At 50.4% G+C, this 20,242-nt stretch overlaps 2 protein-coding genes across 3 annotated transcripts; one reads left to right on the forward strand and one right to left on the reverse strand.

Annotated features, from left to right (window-relative positions):
• Positions 1-10,770: 10,770 nt before the first annotated feature.
• Positions 10,771-16,300, reverse strand: LOC107280248 (uncharacterized). 2 transcript variants are annotated; one of them, XM_015773671.3, is made up of 7 exons: positions 12,853-16,300; positions 12,486-12,775; positions 12,051-12,409; positions 11,786-11,973; positions 11,522-11,711; positions 11,346-11,450; positions 10,771-11,272 (listed from the first exon to the last, which is right to left on the reverse strand). In XM_015773671.3, exons 1-4 carry the CDS (start codon positions 13,156-13,158, stop codon positions 11,891-11,893), a joined length of 1,038 nt encoding a protein of 345 aa, XP_015629157.1. In that variant the 5' UTR covers positions 13,159-16,300; the 3' UTR covers positions 10,771-11,272; positions 11,346-11,450; positions 11,522-11,711; positions 11,786-11,890. The 2 variants fall into 2 exon arrangements, 1 of the variants encoding a protein (XP_015629157.1); XR_001544263.3 differs by having other exon boundaries at positions 12,051-12,350; positions 12,486-16,300.
• Positions 16,301-16,772: 472 nt separating this feature from the next.
• On the forward strand, positions 16,773-17,697 carry LOC112938365 (pectinesterase inhibitor 10-like). Its single transcript, XM_026024479.2, has one exon. It carries the CDS (start codon positions 16,886-16,888, stop codon positions 17,387-17,389), a length of 504 nt encoding a protein of 167 aa, XP_025880264.1. The 5' UTR covers positions 16,773-16,885; the 3' UTR covers positions 17,390-17,697.
• The last annotated feature ends 2,545 nt before the right edge of the window (positions 17,698-20,242 follow it).

The following is a 20,242-nucleotide window of genomic DNA, read 5'->3' on the forward strand; positions in this document are numbered from 1 at the left end:
TACCGCCGCCGCATGTTTCCCCTCGGCGAAGGCGGGCCTCACGGGTGGAGGAGCATGGCCACCGCCACCGCCACAGGCCCCCTCCCTCCGCGGCATTCAGGTCATCGCCTCGCGGGCGGAGGAGCATGCCCGGTGCCATCGCCTCGCGGGCCGCAGCCGCGCGGGGCCTCGTCCCTTCCGCCGCCGACGCCAATGGACGCGGCGGCCGCCGCCGCCCCACGCGGCGTCACCGAGTGGCGCCCGAGCTCCTCCTCTGCCTCCGGCGGCCCGCTAGGCGATGGCGCGCCATGGAGCGGCGGGGAGAAGGGCGGCGCACCTCTCCATTCCCACCGCCACGCGGAGTCGGCCGGCGCTCAGTCGAGCACGGCTGCGCCGGCGTCGCCCGCGGCAGCCTCTCCTCGTGTCGCCCTTCCCCACCACGCTGGTCCATCCTCTCGATCCCCACCTTCGCCGGCCATCCTCTCCATCCCCACCGCCGCCGGCCTCCTCTTCTCCACACCGCCGCGCCGGCCTTCCCAATCCACCGCCGCCCCGTGAAGCTCCCCTTCCCTCCCTCCTCTGCCCGGCGCCGCCCCGATTCCTCCCCCTACGCCACCTCCTGGCCGCGCACTGCCGAGCCGCCGCGCCCGGCCGCTGCTGTTGACGCCGCGCCGACCTCCCCGTTCCACCCCACGCTGATCTCACCTCCATCCCCGCCACCACCGAGTTCCCCGCCGCCACCAGCCCTTCCCCAAACCCACCGCCGCCCATGGAGCTCCCTTCGCCTTCCTCCCCTTCATTGCCGGTGCCGCACCGCTGCGCCTGGCTGCGCCGCTCCCTCCTCTCTCGCCGGCAGCCGGCCACCGCGTGCCGCTGCCTCTCCGTCGCCGGGAGAGAGGAGAGGAGAGATAGATGAAGAGGGGAGATGTGGAGAGAGGAGGAAGAAGAGGAGGGTGAGTTGGACTGACATGTGGGGCCCACATGGATCCCACTATTTTTTTATTATTTTATGTGTGAGACTGACATGTGGGGCCACATGGGTCCCACAACTTTTTTTATTATTTTGTATGTGAGACCGACATGTGGGTCCCGAGGATTTTATTATTTTTCCGGCTCGAATTGCCACGTAAGCGCCACGTCAGTACCACGTCAGATGAAGACCGAGTCAAATTAGCCACGTAGGCGCCACGTCAGCCAAAACCGCCCTCAAAACCGTCGAGGGACCTAATCTGCACTGGTTTTGATAGTTGAGGGACTTGTTGTGTCTGGTTTTCTGGTTGAGGGACGAAAATCGGATTCGTTGATAAGTTAAGGGACCTCAAATGAACTTATTCCTTTTCCTGGCAGCATGCTGGCCTGGGCCTGAGTTTGAATCCTTTGAATGTAGGTTTTCTCACCATTTTCTAGCCTTAAATTTAGAGTTGATTTTGAGATTTTTTCATCATACTTTATTTTTCAGTCTTTACTTTTAGATCGCTAAGAACACACATATAAAAGTTTTATTTACCAATTTTTTTTCGTTTGCAACTATGTCGTTTCGCTTATTCCGTCAATAAACGAAACGATGGCCTCGAGACATTTTTTTACTTGAAGGCACATGCACGAATCTTTAAATAATAACGAATCTTTAAATAATAACGCTGTCAGCAAATCGACTTATTTTTAACGAAAATTTCAACAGATATATAGCAATTCAAATGTGACGGTTAGGCAACGATATGTTGCATATGCTTGTTCAAACTCAGCTTGATCCAAGAAAGTCCAAAAACTTTGAGAAGGCCAGAGAAAGCCTCAAGAAACCTAAGGGCATGTTCAATACGTGCCCCTGGAGAGTATCCCTAGCCCTTCGTCGACGGCCGTTTGCTTTTTCGTCCGCGGCGTCCCCCGCAATGGAACGTATCCCTCTGCTGGGGGACGAGACTCTCTTCGTGCCTCGCCAGCTTTTCGTGGGGAGTCACAGCCAGGCGCCGCGTTGAGCATGTGTGGAGCTCGTGGGCACGGCGTCGTTCCCCCAAATTTTCCTTTGCACCCTCGCCTCACTCTCGCTCTCCCCTCGGTCTCATTGTGCCGCGCCTCCTTCTCTGCCTCGCCATCCGCCGTCACTGGGGTCGGAGCCAGATGCATCTCCCCCGCTAGATCCATCCGCACCGCCACCAACCGATGCGCCCAATGAGCTTGACGAGGAGCTGCGGGGTTGAGGGGTCGGCGCCGCGCCCACCATTGCTGGCACCGCCATCGTCTCCATCCCAATCTGGCCGCGGGAGGACCAAATCCGCTAGCTTTGGCGCTAGATCTGCTGCCCTCGGCTGGCGACGGCGTGAGGCGGAGGAGGCCGGGAAGGACAACGACAACAGAGAGAGGGAGAGAGAGCGGTGGAGCTCGCCCGCCATCAGTCAACCACGCTCGCCGTCGGCCACCCCGCGCATCGCTTGCCGTCCGCCACCGCGCTCGGCACCGGCGAGGTGGATGGTGATGAGCGGCGGGGAAGAGAGGGGGAGATCGACGACGAATGGTGGCAGGAGAGAGAGAGAGGCCTAGGAGAGACTGACGGATCTGGTGAGGCACCGGTGAGACGGACGGCGACGAGCGGCGGTGGGCTGGCGACGGCGTGGAGTAGAGAGGGAGAAATCAACGGAGTGGAGGAGAGGAGACGAGAAGAGACGAGGAGAGGGGAGGAAGAAAAGAGGAGCACGCCGGTGGGCTGATGGGCAAGCAGGGAGGGGTACTTTCAGAACTTTTCACTTAGGACTACCTTGGGCCGGGACACCCATTGTGGGCTAAAGTATCTTCATCAAATGGCCTCAGATTTTGAAGAACTCATTAGGGGTGTCCTCTATTGAGAGATGAGTTTCCTAAATAGTGTCTTTAGTTAGTGAGGGCACTTTAGGAGTGGCTTTGGTTGTATAACCTTAATAAAGCCTGGCCTAGACCAAGAAAGGCAAGCTTTTTTATGTCAATTCAAACCTACATTTTCTGGTTCCCTCATCTCTTGGCCTTAGCCAAATAGAATCAATTTAGTCCTAAATTCAGGTATATCAGCTCCTCTAAATATTAAAACCAGTACAAAACGACTCTCTCGGTGTCAAGCTCTCCACCACTAGCCCGCAATTCTGCATGGGCATCGAACTCGGCTCCTCATGGAACCCTGCCACGGCTCCGTCCGGGCGTCCCCGCCGGGCGGCCGCCGGGACGACCCCACGCCCGCGCCTAAGCTGCTCCGGGAGATGCAGCCGGCGCTCAAGCCCATCGAACGGTTCCGGTGGTCGCGTGCGCCTATTGCGGCGGTGCACGGCGGTGCAGGCCGGCGGCGTCGAGATCGTGGCCGCCTGCGACATGCAGTGCTGCTCTCCAAGGACACTACGTTTGTGCTCAAGGTGGTAGACATGGCCATCGATCGTCGCCGTCGTCGGCCTCCAATGGCGGGAAAGCTTGGCTGTACAAGACGGCCCCGAGCTAGCCGGCTAGTGCACGGATATATAACTTCTCCCAGTTCTTCACCTGCTTAACCATGTGTTGCACACCATGTGCTCGAGCACGCTGGCGATCGATGCTCCTGAACCGGATGGATGTCAAGTGAAAAAGGATTGCTTCGTTTGGTCGCGTCTCCGTATAGAAATGGCAATTTTCGGTTCACTCGGTGTATGATGCGATTGTGAACTCTAGTGTGACGGTCCGCAAGAGGATCTCTTATATAGGAGGTTGAAGGTGCCACTGAAAATCATAGTATTTATCTAGTTGTTTCATATCAAAATAATTCTAACAAAGGATAACCTTGCGAAAAAGAGTTGCGAGGTGATAAGCAATGTTGTTTTTTAGTGTGCAAGAGACAACCAACCCATATTCTTTGAATATAACATAGCACGTTTTTCTCGGGGATGTGTATTCTTTGCTTTCAATATTACTAGTTGTGGAGATTATGGATACCCCATATCAACATAACAGTTATAATTTAGTCGGATATACGGTACCAAATATAGATAGAATATCTTTATGAGGACTCGGGTTAGTTTCTAACTTGTATGTCAAGGAAATACCCGAGATCTTAGTCGGTTACGATTGTATTTTATTTGTAATCGCATATTCCGTTAGGGATATGGACTGTATTTTGTAATACGGATCCCTTCCCCTATATAAGGAGGGGTCTGGGTTCCTCTCGGGACGATTCTCTTTTTCCCAAATCATACGATCAATAACATACTCGGCGGAATCATCCCCGGACAGGAGTAGGGTATTACTTCTTGAATAAGAAGGCCTGAACCTGTATAAAATTCCTTGTCTCCAAACCCATCCACTTTTCTAGCTTGATAGCCACCCCCTTTTAGTATTGTCGAAATCTTGTTTCGACAGTTGGCGCGCCAGGTAGGGGTAGCATCAAGTTCTTCGCCGATTAGTGCGATGGGTTCCCTCTCCGGCATCGACGACCTCGTCTTCCCCCCGGGCAGGCGTTTCGGTTCAGCAGCCTCGACTTCATCACCAACGACTTCGGCAAGATCTCTCTCCTCGACTCGGATCCAAACCAGTCGGGAGAGAACCAGGTTTCAGCCCCATTCGGTATTCCGAACTCGGCCAAGATCTGCTCCAAGCTTATCTCGATCGAGTTGGCTTCAAACCACTCGAACGAGATCCAATATACTTCAACTTCACCAGATCAAAATGATGGGGCCTACCCGCCAATCCTGATGAAACTCCACGACGATTTGGCTGCCGTCTTCACTACAAGGGCGTCTTCTCCCCGTAGGCCTAGGCGGAAGTCGGCCTCAACACCGATCCCGCCTAGCTCCAGGGAAGTCGGCGTCATACTCCAGCCACTCAGCACGATTTCGACGGATCAACTCGAAGTCTACCTTAGCTCCCCCGGCGTCGACTCACGACCAATAGAGATCGTGGAATACGACGAATTCGGCTACCGCTATGACAACCACAACCTCGATGACTTCGACGAGAGCTTTGAAGACAATTACACCCCTCTCTACTTCGGCGTCTTCATGGCCGACAACGAGACGGAAGAACAACGCCAAGCCCGAGAAGCAGAAGCACGTGTACAGTAGGAAGCCGAGCGACGCCGACTGGAAGAGGAGCGCCAAGCGCAAGAACAAGAACGGCTGCGGTGAGAGCAACAAGAACACGAACGGGCTGCAAAGGAGGCCGAAGACCGACGACAACGAGCCTTGGACGCAGGGCAACAAGCACGAGATCTTATCGGGCAACAAGACGTTGAGGGGACAGCGGTCTTCCGCACCCCCCAACAGAACGCCGTCGCCGCGATCACCCTTCTCGACACCCTCCTCAAGGAAGACGCACTCAACCAAGCCGATCACGTCGTCAACATTTTGAACCAGACCAAGACCATGATCGCCGCTTCAGTTCCGGTTAACTCCGGCAGCGTTCGCACGCCGACTGGTAGCCGGGTTCCCTATCTCCGATCTCATGATTATCATCAGCCAAGCCTCAGCATCATCGGCACAGGATCCAATCGCAGGAGCAGGGGCCACGACGAACGATCTGTTCACTCGCGTCCCGAACGTCACAGGGAACGCCGAGTCGAACGGCCTCGCTCTCCACCTCGCCAGCGTCCCGTCGATCTTCGCGACATGATCAACCAGCGCCGTGCAGCATGAGGTCACCGCCATTCACCAGATCGCTACGACGACGACGTGGATGGAGTAGCTGCCTTCACTAATGACCTGCGTCGAGTGGATTGGCCAGCCGGCTTCAAGCCGACTGGAATCGAGAAGTATGATGGCACCACTAATCCGGAGTCTTGGCTCACCGTCTATGGACTCGCAATCCGCGCAGCAGGAGGAGACAGCAAAGCCATGGCAAACTATCTACCTGTGGCCCTAGCGGATTCCGCCCGATCCTGGCTCCATGGACTACCCCGTGGCACGATCGGATCATGGGCGGAACTTCATGATCACTTCATCGCCAACTTCCAGGGCACCTTCGAACGCCCCGGCACACAGTTTGATCTCTACAACGTCATTCAGAAGACTGGAAAATCCCTTCGAGATTACATCCGATGCTTCTCCGAGCAGCGCAACAAGATCTCCGACATCACCGACGACGTCATCATTGCTGCCTTTACTAAAGGCATTCACCACGAGGACCTAGTCGGCAAGTTCAGACGCAAATCTCCCAAGACGGTTAAGCAGATATTTGAAAAAGCCAACGAGTATGCCAAAGCCGAAGATGCTATTATTGCGTCCAAACAGTCGGGCACCACTTGGAAACCGAAGAAAGACATGCCGGCCGCAGGAGAGAGGGGAAGTAACAATCGCAAGGATCGCAAGCGTAAGCCCGAAGAACTTGTGGCGACAACTACTCCATCTTCCCGACAACGTTCCCGCGTCAACACCTTCGACAAGATAATGAACTCCCAGTGTCCGCATCATCCCAACTCCAACCATGTGGCCAAAGATTGCTTCGTCTACAAGCAATTTGCGGAACAATATGCCAAGAACGCACATAAGCTTTCAGACGGAGATCAAGGCACATCAAAGAAGAAAGATGACGAAGACGATGCCCCGACTGGTTTTCAGGACTTTTGCAAGGAGCTTAATCACATCTTTGGCGGACCCCTAGCTTACGAATCTAAGAGAAAGCAGAAACTAACCGAACGGGAGATCAACGCAGTTCAGCCCAACACGCCCCAATACCTTCGATGGTCAGAGATAGCAATTAAGTTCGACCGCTCGGATCATCCCGACCGAGTGGTCCACCCGGGCCGGTACCCCCTGGTACTAGACCCAGTGGCTTGCAACGTCAAGCTCCGAAGAACCCTCATCGATGGTGGCAGTGCGCTCAACATCCTTTTCGCCAAGACCCTGGACGATATGCAGATCCCTCGTACGGAATTAAAGCCGAGTAATGCACCCTTTCACGGTGTCATCCCAGGATTATCTGCTACACCACTCGGCCAGATCACTCTTCCGGTTACTTTCAGTACTCGGGAGAATTTTCGCACAGAAAACGTTTGTTTCGAAGTTGCTGATTTCGAGACAGCGTAACATGCTATACTCGAACGACCAGCCCTAGCCAAATTCATACCTGTCCCACACTACACCTACATGATGATGAAGATGCCTGGTCCTTGAGGAGTCATATCCCTACGGAGCGACATCAAGCAAGCCGTCACATGTGATAAAGAAAGTTGCGAGATGGCCCAGACCCGCGAGATCACACTCGCCCAAGAAGAGATCCGACTGGCTGCAACCATGGCAAGCGAAGGAGAAGTGCCCGCAACCAAGATGCCCAAAAGCGGAGAAAGCGATGCCAAGACCAAAAAGATTCCTTTAGATCCCTCTGATCCTAATAAGATTGCTGTAATAGGCGCTGAGTTAGATTGTAAATAGGAAAGCGCGCTCATCACCTTTCTTCAAAATAATAAAGATATCTTTGCATGGAAACCATCCGATATGCCTGGTATTCCTAGAGAGGTGATTGAGCACTCTTTACATGTTAAGGAAGACGCCAAACTCATCAAGCAACGACTCTGCCGTTTTGCACAGGACAGGAAGGATGCGATCATGGAGGAATTAACCAAGCTGTTAGCAGCGGGCTTCATTAAAGAAGTCCTTTATCCTGACTGGCTGGCTAACCCAGTCCTGGTTCGGAAAAAGACGGGGCAATGACGCATGTGTGTCGATTATACCGACCTCAACAAGTCTTGTCCCAAAGATCCTTTTGGGTTACCTCGCATTGACCAGGTAGTTGACTCAACGGCCGGCTGCGAGCTACTCAGTTTTTTGGATTGCTACTCGGGATATCATCAGATCCGACTAAAAGAATCCGACTGCTTGAAGACCTCATTTATTACGCCTTTCGGGGCCTACTGCTACATCACCATGCCCTTTGGATTGAAGAACGCAGGAGCAACCTACCAACGCATGATTCAGAGGTGTTTTTCAACTCAGATCGGCCGCAATGTTGAAGCTTATGTTGATGATGTAGTCGTCAAGACCAGGCAGAAGGATGATTTGATTACGGATCTCGAAGAAACTTTCACGAGCATCCGCGCTTTCAGGATGAAACTAAACCCTGACAAATGCGTCTTCGGAGTACCGTCAGGGAAGCTGCTTGGATTTATGGTGTCTCACAGAGGCATACAAGCCAACCCGGAGAAAGTTAATGCCATCCTCAACATGAAACTGCCGAGCTCTCAGAAAGATGTCCAGAAGCTGACTGGATGCATGGCGGCGCTCAGCCGGTTTGTCTCACGACTCGGTGAGCGGGGGATGCCTTTCTTTAAACTGTTAAAGAAAACAGACAATTTCCAGTGGGGACCCGAAGCACAGAAAGCCTTTGAAGATTTCAAGAAACTTCTCACTACTCCACCAGTTTTGGCCTCGCCACACCCACAGGAGCCGTTGTTACTATATGTCTCGGCCACCCCTCAGGTCGTGAGTGCGGTCCTGGTTGTCGAGCGAGAAGAAGAAGGCCATGTTCAGAAAGTCCAGCGACCGATCTACTTCGTTAGTGAAGTTTTGGCTGACTCCAAGACAAGATATCCTCAAGTTCAGAAGCTGTTGTACGGTGTCTTGATCACCGTCAGGAAATTATCCCACTACTTCCAAGGTCACTCGGTCACGGTGGTTACATCGTTTCCACTCGGGGATATACTTCATAACCGCGAGGCAAATGGACGAATCGCAAAGTGGGCCTTAGAACTGATGTCCTTTGATATATCCTTCAAGCCACGAACTTCGATCAAGTCCCAAGCTTTAGCCGACTTTGTCGCCGAGTAGACCGAGTGCCAAGAGGACACGCCCGAGGAAAAGATGGAGTATTGGACTATGCACTTTGACGGGTCGAAGAGACTTTCAGGCACTGGAGCCGGAGTTGTTTTAATTTCCCCAACTGGAGAAAGACTGAGTTATGTGCTGTGGATACATTTTTCCGCATCACACAATGTGGCGGAATACGAGGCGCTCCTTCACGGACTACGAATCGCAATCTCTTTGGGCATCTGGCGACTGATCGTTCGTGGAGATTCCCAGTTGGTTGTTAACCAAGTCATGAAAGAGTGGTCCTGCCTTGACGATAACATGACTGCTTATCGACAGGAAGTACGCAAGTTGGAAGACAGATTCGATGGACTCGAACTCACCCACGTTCTTCGACACAACAACGAGGCAGCCGACAGATTGGATAATTTCGGTTCAAAGCGAGAAGCAGCTCCTTCTGACGTATTCGTCGAACATGTTTATGAGCCGACTGTACCAAGTAAAGAAATAATCAAGGCTACGGACACCCAAGATGTAAGCATGATTGAAGCCGACTGGAGAGAGCCCCTCATAAGATTTTTAACCAAACAAGAACTCCCTCCAGATAAAGATGAAGCTGAGCGGATTTCCAGGCGCAGCAGACTTTACATTATTCATGAGACTGAGCTGTACAAGAAAAGTCCAACAGGAATACTGCAGCGCTGTGTGTCTTTGGAGGAAGGGAGACAATTGTTGAAGGATATACACTCTGGTATTTGTGGTAATCATGCTGCCGCACGGACCATTGTCGGCAAAGCTTACCGGCAAGGTTTTTTTTGGCCTACAGCTGTGTCTGATGCTGACAAGATTGTGCGGACATGCGAAGGTTGTCAATTTTTTGCCAGACAAATTCATCTGCCAGCCCAAGAGTTGCAAACCATCCCGTTGTCCTAGCCGTTTGCGGTCTAGGGGCTTGACATGGTCGGCCCGTTTAAAAGGGCAGTCGGCGGTTACACGCATCTCTTTGTGGCTATCGACAAATTCTCCAAGTGGATTGAAGCTAAACCGGTCATCACGATCACAGCAGATAAAGCTAGAGATTTTTTCATCAACATTGTGCATCGGTTTGGGGTACCTAATCGGATTATCACTGATAATGGCACTCAATTCACTGGAGGAGTGTTTAAAGATTTTTGTGAAGATTTTGGCATCAAAATTTGCTATGCCTCCGTAGCGCACCCTATGAGTAATAGACAGGTTGAACGAGCCAACGGCATGCTACTCCAAGGAATAAAGGCATGAGTTTTTGATCGATTGAATCCCTATGCCAGCAAATGGGTGGAACAGCTGCCATCCATACTCTGGTCCTTACGCACCACTCCCAGTCGGGCTACAGGCCAGTCGCCGTTCTTCCTGGTTTATGGAGCAGAGGCAATGTTGCCTAGCAAGGTAGAATTTGAATCTTTGCGTTTCCGCAACTTTCGTGAGGAGCGCTATGGAGAAGACCGAGTAGATGATCTACACCGACTGGAAGAGGCCCGTGAAGCAGCCCTAATTCAGTCGGCCCGATATTTGCAAGGGTTGCGTCGTTATCATAACCGTAACGTCTTATTACGAGCTTTCTTAGTCGGAGACCTGGTTTTGAGGAAAATTCAAACTACACAGGATCGACACAAGTTATCTCCTTTATGGGAAGGGTCGTGTATAATCTCTGAAGTAACCCGGCCAGGTTCTTATCGACTAAAGCGTGAAGACGGTACACCTGTCGACAATTCTTGGAATATAGAACATCTTCGTCGTTTTTATGCCTAAGTTCATTTCTCTATTTCCCTGTTTTGACCGACAACATCAAGCTTTCCCTTGAAGTTATCTGTCGGGGGCTATTATGATAATAATGGAGTGTGATTTTTATCAATTCAATTTGCTTACTTGATTTATCATTGCCCTGCTTGGTCTTTCAACTTAGTCAATGAGGACTGAAGGTTTTTAATAGCTTTTGCGGGTTTTAGGTTCAATAAGGCTTGACAAAGGCTTTTAAGAAATCAGAAGCTAAGTATGGAATACCAAGCGTAGCATAAATTCATCAGTATTGTACAAATTGTGCCTCCATCATCATTAATCATCAAAATCATTGTTATATCAACCAGTATCAGTCTTTTCATCATCAGAATTACCAGGACCAGTCGGTCGGAGATCGATGTCCTGAAATCTTTCAACTACATCGATTGCTATCTTATCGGCAGATTTTTGCGCACCACTGATGAGGTCAAGAGCAGCTTCTTCGCTCGTCCCGTCTGCAAAGCCATCAATGGCATCAATGTCAACTCTTGGATAAAGGGATTTGGTCATCGCCAACGCCAGACTTGCTCCCATACTTCCAGCTTCTTTGATGTTCTTGAAATATGTATCCGGAGCAACTCTCAGCTTGTCGAAGATTTCAGAAGCATTAAGTGTACTCGAGCCATTGTTATTGAAGAACATCGCTTGAACAAGTGGGGTAGCAGCGTTAGCGACTTCATCCCGAGCTCCTTCAAGTTTTTTGATCTTGCCAACCAGGACGTCGAATTGAGCCCGCGACTTGATCTTGCGGTCTGCATCAACAGATTCACATTAATAAGTCAGCATATGGAAGATAATGGCTTTTGAGGTATTGATTATTGGTACCTTCAACCTCCTTTAAAGCCAAGTCCCTCTGTCTTGCCAGTTCTGCCTTGTCATTTTCTAGAGTTTGAATCTACTTCTCCAGTTGAGATATCTTGGCAGCTTGCACTACATTAACTCTGGTTAATCAAGATTACAAAGATAACAACACAAGTTAGTTGGGCAGAGCTTGTGCGTACCTTTTGATGAGCCGCTCAGTTCAAAATTGGATTCCTGGAGCTCAGCAATCCGATCCCTCAGATCATGTTCATTCTTCCTGGCAAGTTCTTTTGTTTCGTGCAGTTGATTCCTGGTGGCTTCGAGGGTTCTGAGATGAGGGACTAACCTCTCTAAGGCTGTCGTTTTAGCTTTGTTCCTAAGATGAATCCTCTACAAGACAGTTTAATTAGCGCTTGAACTAAACAACAGACGAAATGGTTGAGATCAGGCGCCAAAGAGCTTACATTTACAATGCAGGTTGCCTGACCAAGTGCCTTTTTCAGTAGGCATAACTCTTCGTCCTCTTTTTGCTTGTTTATTACGATTCCTTGAGGCTGCATGTTGTCATCCTACCACTTGACTAGAATGGGAGGGCGCGAATCCTCAGCTGCTCGTATCCGGAGGATTTCTTCTTCCTCACCAATTATTGGCCCTAGTGTATCCATGAATAAAGATGAAGCAATCAAATAAAGTCTGTTGGATCGTAATGATTTCAGATAGCGTGTTTACCTGTGATGATTCCCGGTCGGGGACGAGTAGACTCTTGTGTCTTCGCAGGAGATCTGATTTCTGAGTCATTGCCAGCACCCTTCCCGGGAGGACTGTTTGTTTGAGCTTCAACCTCGGGAATCTTTTGGCTTGGCCCTGTATCCGATTGGTTTCCAGTCGGGGGCTCCTGGTTAACTCCGACTCCAGCTTCGGCCGACTGGCTTGCAGTCGTGGGTTCGTCGCTGGGTTCTACATTGTCGCTGGCTTGCGGATTATCACTCGGGTGATCTTTTGCAGACGGCCCGGTTTCTTTTGAGGAATCTGCTTCCAAGTTAGTTGGGTCAGAGTCTTTCTCAGAAGGATCTATGTCAGATGGTTTCCTACAAGTTTTGCCATCAGTGTTATTTTCATGATGGGAGAATATTGATACAAGGAAGATTGTTATATGATTTGTACCTGGAAGACTTTCTGATTTTTGGGAAAGGACGACTGGAGGTTTTCTTCTTCGGATTAGTTGGCTTCGGAGGTTTTCCGGTCGTTCCTTTATCTTTGAGCTTTCCGGTATCATCGCCTTCATCGTCACTTGGAACCAGCTTCCTCTTGCGAGAATCTGACTGGCCGACTGGATCAGAAGCACTTGGTTGGGTTTCAGACCGAATTCTTGGTCCCCCGCTTCCCTGACCAGTTTGGCGGTGAGGTGATTGGTGCTGGGCGATTGGAGGATTTGACTTCATCAATGCGAACTCCTGAGCATAAATGTCGAGCAATTCAACAAGAGACGAAATCATGTTTTTGAGGAAGGTTGGAACGTTAGAATACATACCGGTGGAGGAGGATTGAATGCATTGAACGGTACGACTGGCAGCAAGTGTGAATAGCTGACAACGATAGCATTTGAGAAGATCTTATACATCCTTTCCTTCATGACCTTGAAGTCAAGAGAATCTGGATCTTCACGGTTTGGGTCATGCTTGCCGTCAAATTCGAAGGCTGTGCGAGATCTCTCTTTGATTGGAGCTAACCGACACTTGATAAAGTGCTGGGTGATCTGTTCTCCTTGAAGGCCTTGTTCTTTTAGCTTTATCATCCTCTCCATCAGTTCCACTGCTTGCGCAGCTTCATCTCCCATTGCCAGTGAGTTCCAAGTATCCCGATAAACTGGAGGAAGACAGGAGTACTCGGGAAGAGCAGGCTCAGGGTTTTGAACATAAAACCAATTTGCGTGCTAGCCTTTGTTTGAGGTTTTGAAGGGCATAGAGAAGTATTTTTGGCTTAAGGTTCCCCTGAGTTGGAAACCAGCCCCCCCCCCCAACAACACATGGTTTGCTCTTGTTTGGCTGAGGCTTAAGGAAAAAGATGCGGTGGAACAAGGCGAAATGTGGCCTAATACCTAAAAAGGCTTCACAGGCATGAATAAAATTGGCGATGTGAACTATGGAGTTTGGGTTCAGATGATGCAGGCTAATTCCATAGAAATTCAGAATTCCCCGAAAAAATCTTGAGGTTGGAAGGGAGAAACCGCCATAGAAGAAATGAGCAAATACCACGACTTCATGCGTATCGGGGGTCGGGAATGCTTCACCGAATGCCGGTCACCACTCGATGATCTCCTTCATCGGAAGAACGCCATGCGCCACCATCTCCTTCAGATTATCTTCCGTCACATCGGAGGGCGCCCACTGACTCTCGAAGCTTTCTCTTTCTTCCGCCATGAATGTGAACTGGATGGTTTAATTTGGTCCGAGATATGGCTGGAAAGAGATGGAGAATCGGAGCAGTGGACGTGGGGGGAAATTTCGTGAAGTTTTTAAGGATGGATTGGAGTGGATTGATGAACCCTAGTTTTGCCGGCACAGTTTTGTACTGTAGCAGGAAATGGGGAAAATGGCGAGAGTCTCGGCGGGGAAGACGAAGAGACGTTTCATTTTACTTCGGTGTTATTAGGGTATCAGGAGTACTAATGGGCTTGGGCCTAAACACAGTATTTCGGCCCAATTTTATTTTCAGCATGACCCGTTGTGATCCCTAGGGATTTAGGCGCTTTTTGCTTTGGCAATTTGTGCTCACAATGATGTGGCCCAATGCTGTTAAAATCCTTTTAATGCGGTTTGATAATTCTTTGGAATTAACACGATGCAAACAAAAGGTGCCCGACAGGAAGGTGTTATACTATTTTTGTAAGCCTTATGAGGTTGCAAAAGCTGTTTGGGTTGATTCGAGATGACTAATTTATTAAGGGTCATTCTCTTAGCATGTTATATGCTTAATTTGGTTATGGTGAGAGTCATAGCTTAGGCTATTAGACTCGTTGATTACCATGATTTTTATCATGTTTGATGGATCATTTTAAGAGTTTCTTACTCGGATTCATATCAAATATGTCTATTTTTGGACCTTTTAAGTGTTTATTACTCGGCCCTTTTCCTATTTTTTATCCTTGATATGTTCAAGTTGAGAAGAAGTCGGCTGAGTATTTTATTGAGTACCATGCATGCTTCGTTATAAAACCACTCGGTTCTTGACTACATGTTTAGTTTTTCAACTAATCACATAGTCAGGGGCTACACCTAAGTAGGTGCATCTACTCGATGCACCATGTTTTATTTTTGCCCTTCACAGTCTTTTAGCACTCGGCAAGCTAGAGCAAGTTAAATTGAAGCACTCGGATTACTGTTTTTTGTTTCGAGAAGGCTATTTTGTCAACTGCGAAGGTCTCGGGGGCTACTGTGGAGATTATGGATACCCCATATCAACATGACAGTTATAATTTAGTCGGATATACGGTACCAAATATAGATAGAATATCTTTATGAGGACTCGGGTTAGTTTCTAACTTATATGTCAAGGAAATACCCGAGATCTTAGTCGGTTACGATTGTATTTTATCTGTAATCGCATATTCCGTTAGGGATATGGACTGTATTTTGTAATACGGATCCCTTCCCCTATATAAGGAGGGGTCCGGGTTCCTCTCGGGATGATTCTCTTTTTCCCAAATCATACGATCAATAACATACTCGGCGGAATCATCCCCGGACAGGAGTAGGGTATTACTTCTTGAATAAGAAGGCCTGGACCTGTATAAAATTCCTTGTCTCCAAACCCATCCACTTTTCTAGCTTGATAGCCACCCCTTTTAGTATTGCCGAAATCTTGTTTCGACACTACTTCTCGGAGCGCCAAAAATATATTTGGAAATTGGTTTATGGGAGTGCCCAGCTTAAACAAAATGGTTTTATTTGGGGGCCAGTAGTCTATGATCAATTTGGTATTACTGAAATGATAATATTTTTTATAATAAAGGATTGGCTAATCTATACATATTATCTTCACATCTACCAGCTAGCTCCACATTTGATCTTTGACGCTATCATAGGAGAAGCAGAATATTATGCGCACTAGTGCTACTCTTATATATAATTGATAACTAGAGTTTTTTTTTCATTTTTGATGGCATAGCCCCTATAAAATTACTTGCAAGAATATATACTGGAAAACACATTTTCACATACAACAAAAATGCCTTTTCTCATGCGGGTTCAGTATGCTCCTTGACCTGAGATATGGGCGCGTGCACAACGACTGCCCTCTCTGCTGCTTGTCGCCACCTTCGATCGGTGGCCATCGCCAGCAGATCTGCTGCTACCGACAGAGACGTAGCCAGGAAATTTTCCTTAGTAGTCCTAGTTCGCACGGTATGTCACGTGGTAAAATTTTCTTTTGCACCATAAAACTGATATACAAATACAAATTTAGTGAAAATGTGATAGAAATAATATCTTCCAACATCCATAAGCAGCTTACTTAACAAGCAAGTTCAAAATGTGCAAATATTCACGTACTCACTAATCTCTAGTCACAATTCACAACTCGATTTAACCATTTAGGCAGCTATTCGTTACCTTCACAACTCGATTTATCCATTTAGGCAGCTATTCGTTACCTGGGCTGAGCCACGGAGGGGAGGGGACGGCGGCGCGGTGCGGCGTCAGCGTGGACGGCGGGGAGGCCGGAGAGAAGGGGACTGTGCGGACGGCGGCGGTGGCGCCGGCACGGAGACGCGGAGTGGCGGCCTCGCGGGGAGGGGAGGGGACGGCAGTGGCAGCGCTGGCGTGGAGTCGCAGAAGGAGGGGAAGGGATGGCGCAACGCCGGCGCGGACAGCGGGGGAGCCGGCCAGCCGAGACGGCGCCGGCGCGGAGTCGCGGAGGCTAGCAGCTGGCGGCATCGGGCTCGGGCGAAGTGGCGCTGGTGGCTGAGACGCTGACTCGCTGAGTGGCTGGAAGTCCCTCAACCCTAATGTTTCTGGGCTATTTGGGCCAAGCAACCTATTTGGGCCTAATTTTTTTTTGGGGTCTGTGGGCCAAATTTGGGGTTAGTCCCGAACCCACCGGGACTACCCCTAGCTACGCCCCTGGCTACCGAGATCATGTTTATCATTATTTGAATAACATGCATGCAAAAAATGAAGGATATCTATTTTTTTGAACGCGTAAAAGAATTATGCGTCAATATATTAGAAGATAAGAGTTTTTGTTATACAATACAGTCCGCCAAATCGACTATGTCAGGGAAAGAGAGAAAAGGCAGAACAAAAGCTGTAGAAATGAAGGATATCCATACAAGGGACAATGATGCATCCATACGATGAGAAGCTAGCACAACTGTATGAATGCATCCATTACCTGGACAATTTGTACGTATCGGCATATTTCGCATCCACAGGATCGCTATCTCTCCACGTACAATAATTCCGTTTGCATGCATCCATAGTAGTATTTGTTTGGAGCACACTAGTGTACCATCATTCACACACCTCCCCCACGTACGCTGCAACTGCCAACTACGAACAGATAATATGTTTCTTGCTCTCGTGATACTCCTCGCCGTGGCGGCCGGCTCGTGGCAACCTGCGGCGACCTCCACGCCGGCGACGGTGAGTCCTGCTCCTGCCGTATCACCGGTGGCGGCGCCGGCGGGAGAACTCGGCGGCGGCGGCGCTGGCGCGCGGCGAGATCAGGACAGGGAGTTCGTCCGCGGCTGCTGCGCTCGCACGCTCTACCCGCGCCTCTGCACCGCGGCGCTCTCGCCGTACGCCGCCGCCGTCGGCTCCAGCCACGCCCGCCTCGCCGTCCCCTCCGCCAACCTAACCGCCGGCACCATCAACAGCCTCGGCGGGCGGATCCCGTCACCGTCGACCACCGGCACCACCGAGTCCCCCGCCGGCGCGCTCGGCGACTGCGCCGAGGCCGTGGCGTCGGCGGCCGACCTGGCGGCGCGCGCGGCGGGGCGGCTGGACGGCGTCGAGCGGGCCGTGGCCGGGCCCGAGGTGCTGTGGCGCGTCCGCGACGCGCAGACGTGACTGAGCGCCGCGATGACGTACGAGGGCACGTGCGCCGACGCTCTCCGGCCAGCCGCGTCCGCCCCGACGCCGGTGAGGGCCGAGCTGCGCCCCGGGGTGCGCCGCGCCATGCAGCACACCAGCATCGCGCTCGCGCTCGTCCACATGCTTATCCGTACTAGCGCCTGAAAATGAAGCCCAGCTGTTTGTTCAGCTACGGGTTCCGTTTCTTCATTGCTTTTGCTTGGGCAGTTTGAGGACAACACCCACCTGTGTACGTATGATCTGAAGCACTGTCAAATTTCGTAAAACAGAAATTTTACTTCTCAGACCCACAGAAACGCGTGGATGGTACTTCTAGCGTGTGTTTGGTTCTGGGACTAGGTGGGATGGGATGAAACCATCCCTGATTTTAGGATTGGGATGATTCCATTCGGGTGTTTGGTTTGTAAAATAGGACGATCCCAGTTTTTTGTTTGGTTGAAGGAACAAGGGAGGGATGGGATGAGCGCCGTTTGCAACCACCGACAACGCCGTTTGCAACAACGATGGCTGACGCCGCACCTGCCCTCACCTCCGGACGTGGTCGCCGCCGGCCTCCTTGATGGCATCGATGAGCTTGGTCTGGTCGGGGACCTGGGTCGCGAGCACCGCGGAGATGACGGCGTCGGCATCGCAGACGAGCGGGCGGAGGAGCGCGACGACAACAGACGGGATGACCCAACCGAGCACTGGCGGCGATGGTGTCGGCCTTCGCGCAGAGCAGCCGCGGCTCGGCGACGACGACGGCGGCGAGGTCCGCGCGGGAGAGGGAGAGGGAGAGGCCGGTGGAGAGGAGGGCGAGCATGGCCACCATCGTGGTCGGGCGGGCGGAGAAGCGCGACGACGCACGGTCGGCCCGCCACCGAGTTCCCCGCCTCCGGATCCGTCGCCGCAACCCTCCCCATCACTGGATCCGCCGCCGCTGCCTTCCCCACCACTGGATCCGCCGCCACCGAGCCCCCCACCGCCGCCGTCGCCGAGCCCACCGCCGCCGCTGTCGCCCAAGCCGTCTACTGCCGCCGTCGCCCGAGCCCACCACCGTCGCCGTCGCCCGAGCCATCTACCGCCACCGTCGCCGAGCCTCCCGCCGCCGCCGTCGCCGAGCCCACCGCCGCCGCCGTCGCCGAGGTCCGCCGCTGTCTCTCGAGGACGAGCGCGTGAGCAGGGCAGCGAGCGTGCTCGCTCATTCACGCCGTTCGCTCGTCCCACTTGGGACGAGTTCGTCCGCCAGTTTTGGCCGGATCGGTTGGTCCCAAATCTGAGAGGAATATTCCTCTCTAGGGACCAACCCATCCCACTCACCCCTGAACCAAACACTCCTAAAAATGGGTTCATCCCATCCCATCCCATCCCATCCTATCCTAGTGTAACGTTAAGTAGTCAGCAGTAATGGAAACTTTAATCTTTTGGTGTGATGGTTACACTATAACTACAGGAAAAAAATGCAGTAACAGCCAACATAATTTTTTTTTTCTTATATTGATGTTTTAGCTAGGTTTGGTTGCTTTGGTGATAAAATTGAACAGGATCTCTGTATGCTCATAATTCTTAGGGCATCACCAATGTTTACTACCTACTTTAAGAATAAGGGTGGGCCATGTGTCAGTGGATATTAGTTGTTGTTGTAGCTACAATGGTGAAATAACAAAAGTGGGTAGTAAGCTGGACCCCACAACCATTATCCATGAGAGAGGGATGAGAGAAATCATTTGTTTATTGCTTATGGCTAGGTAGTAAGCATATTACCTAGTATTTGTTACTTACTACTTCCACAATGTATACAACCTGGTAGTAGTAGTATTTTATTTCTTACTACCCACTTTATATGCATATTGTGGATGCCCTTACTGCATGTCATCTCTACTCAATCCTCCGATCTATCACTGTTCAAGTATTCAACAATTAATGAGGATTTCTTATTTACGTTTTGATTTGTATATTAATTTATCGTTTTATGTACTCTGACTTGATTCCTAAACAGGGATTTATACACAAAATAGTCTAAAAATTAACTAAAGTTTTGGGCGTAACAACGGAGATGGCGACATGGCGGTAGAGCTTGAATTGTTCCAGAAGGACAGCAAAGGCAGATTCCCTTGGGGGTAAATGGAGGCGGCGACCAAGGGCACAGCACGAGCTCGCTCGAGGTTGGTGCGATAGATCTCGAGGTTCCTTAGCAAGGAGGACGGTAACCAGCAAAATGCACGAGCTCACAAAGGGAGTGGGCAGGAAGAGGGCCACCACCATTGCGAGCTTCTCTTTCAAGTTATGGATCCGAAGGTTGGTCTCCATGGCGATGGATCTCGAGGTTGGTCGCTGCATTCGCCTCCTTGACCTCCAACCATCGCATGCTTGGTCGAGCTCGGCTAGCACGAAGAGGGAGACACTGCTAGGAGAGAGCCATATGCAAAGATGAGAGAAAAAGAACATTGTTGATGGTTCTTAAGTACCAAATTCAATTATCAAATAATACATAAAAGCAAATGAAAGGATACAAAATGGTATACCAAACTTAGAGTTAGTGGTTATTACTAACCATTTTCACGAGATGTCAGAAACAAACCTTTTCATTTAAGATCGTTTTCATGTCCAAATATTCGTTGTAAAATCTAAAACCTATTTTAACAACACTACATTTTAAGCGATATCAGATAAAAATAAACTTTACATATCATCGAGATCAACAACATTATGGTTTATTACTTTTCTATTTAAAATCAGTTGGAGTGTCGAACAAGCATTACTAGTTTATTAAACAATTAAAACTAGCGAAAAGGGTTTGAATACAAATAAAAAAGTTTACATTTAGATCCTTAATGTCCTGTGGAAGGG

This window comes from Oryza sativa, chromosome 3 (assembly GCF_034140825.1).
Source record: "Oryza sativa Japonica Group chromosome 3, ASM3414082v1".
Taxonomy (NCBI): Eukaryota; Viridiplantae; Streptophyta; class Magnoliopsida; order Poales; family Poaceae; genus Oryza; species Oryza sativa.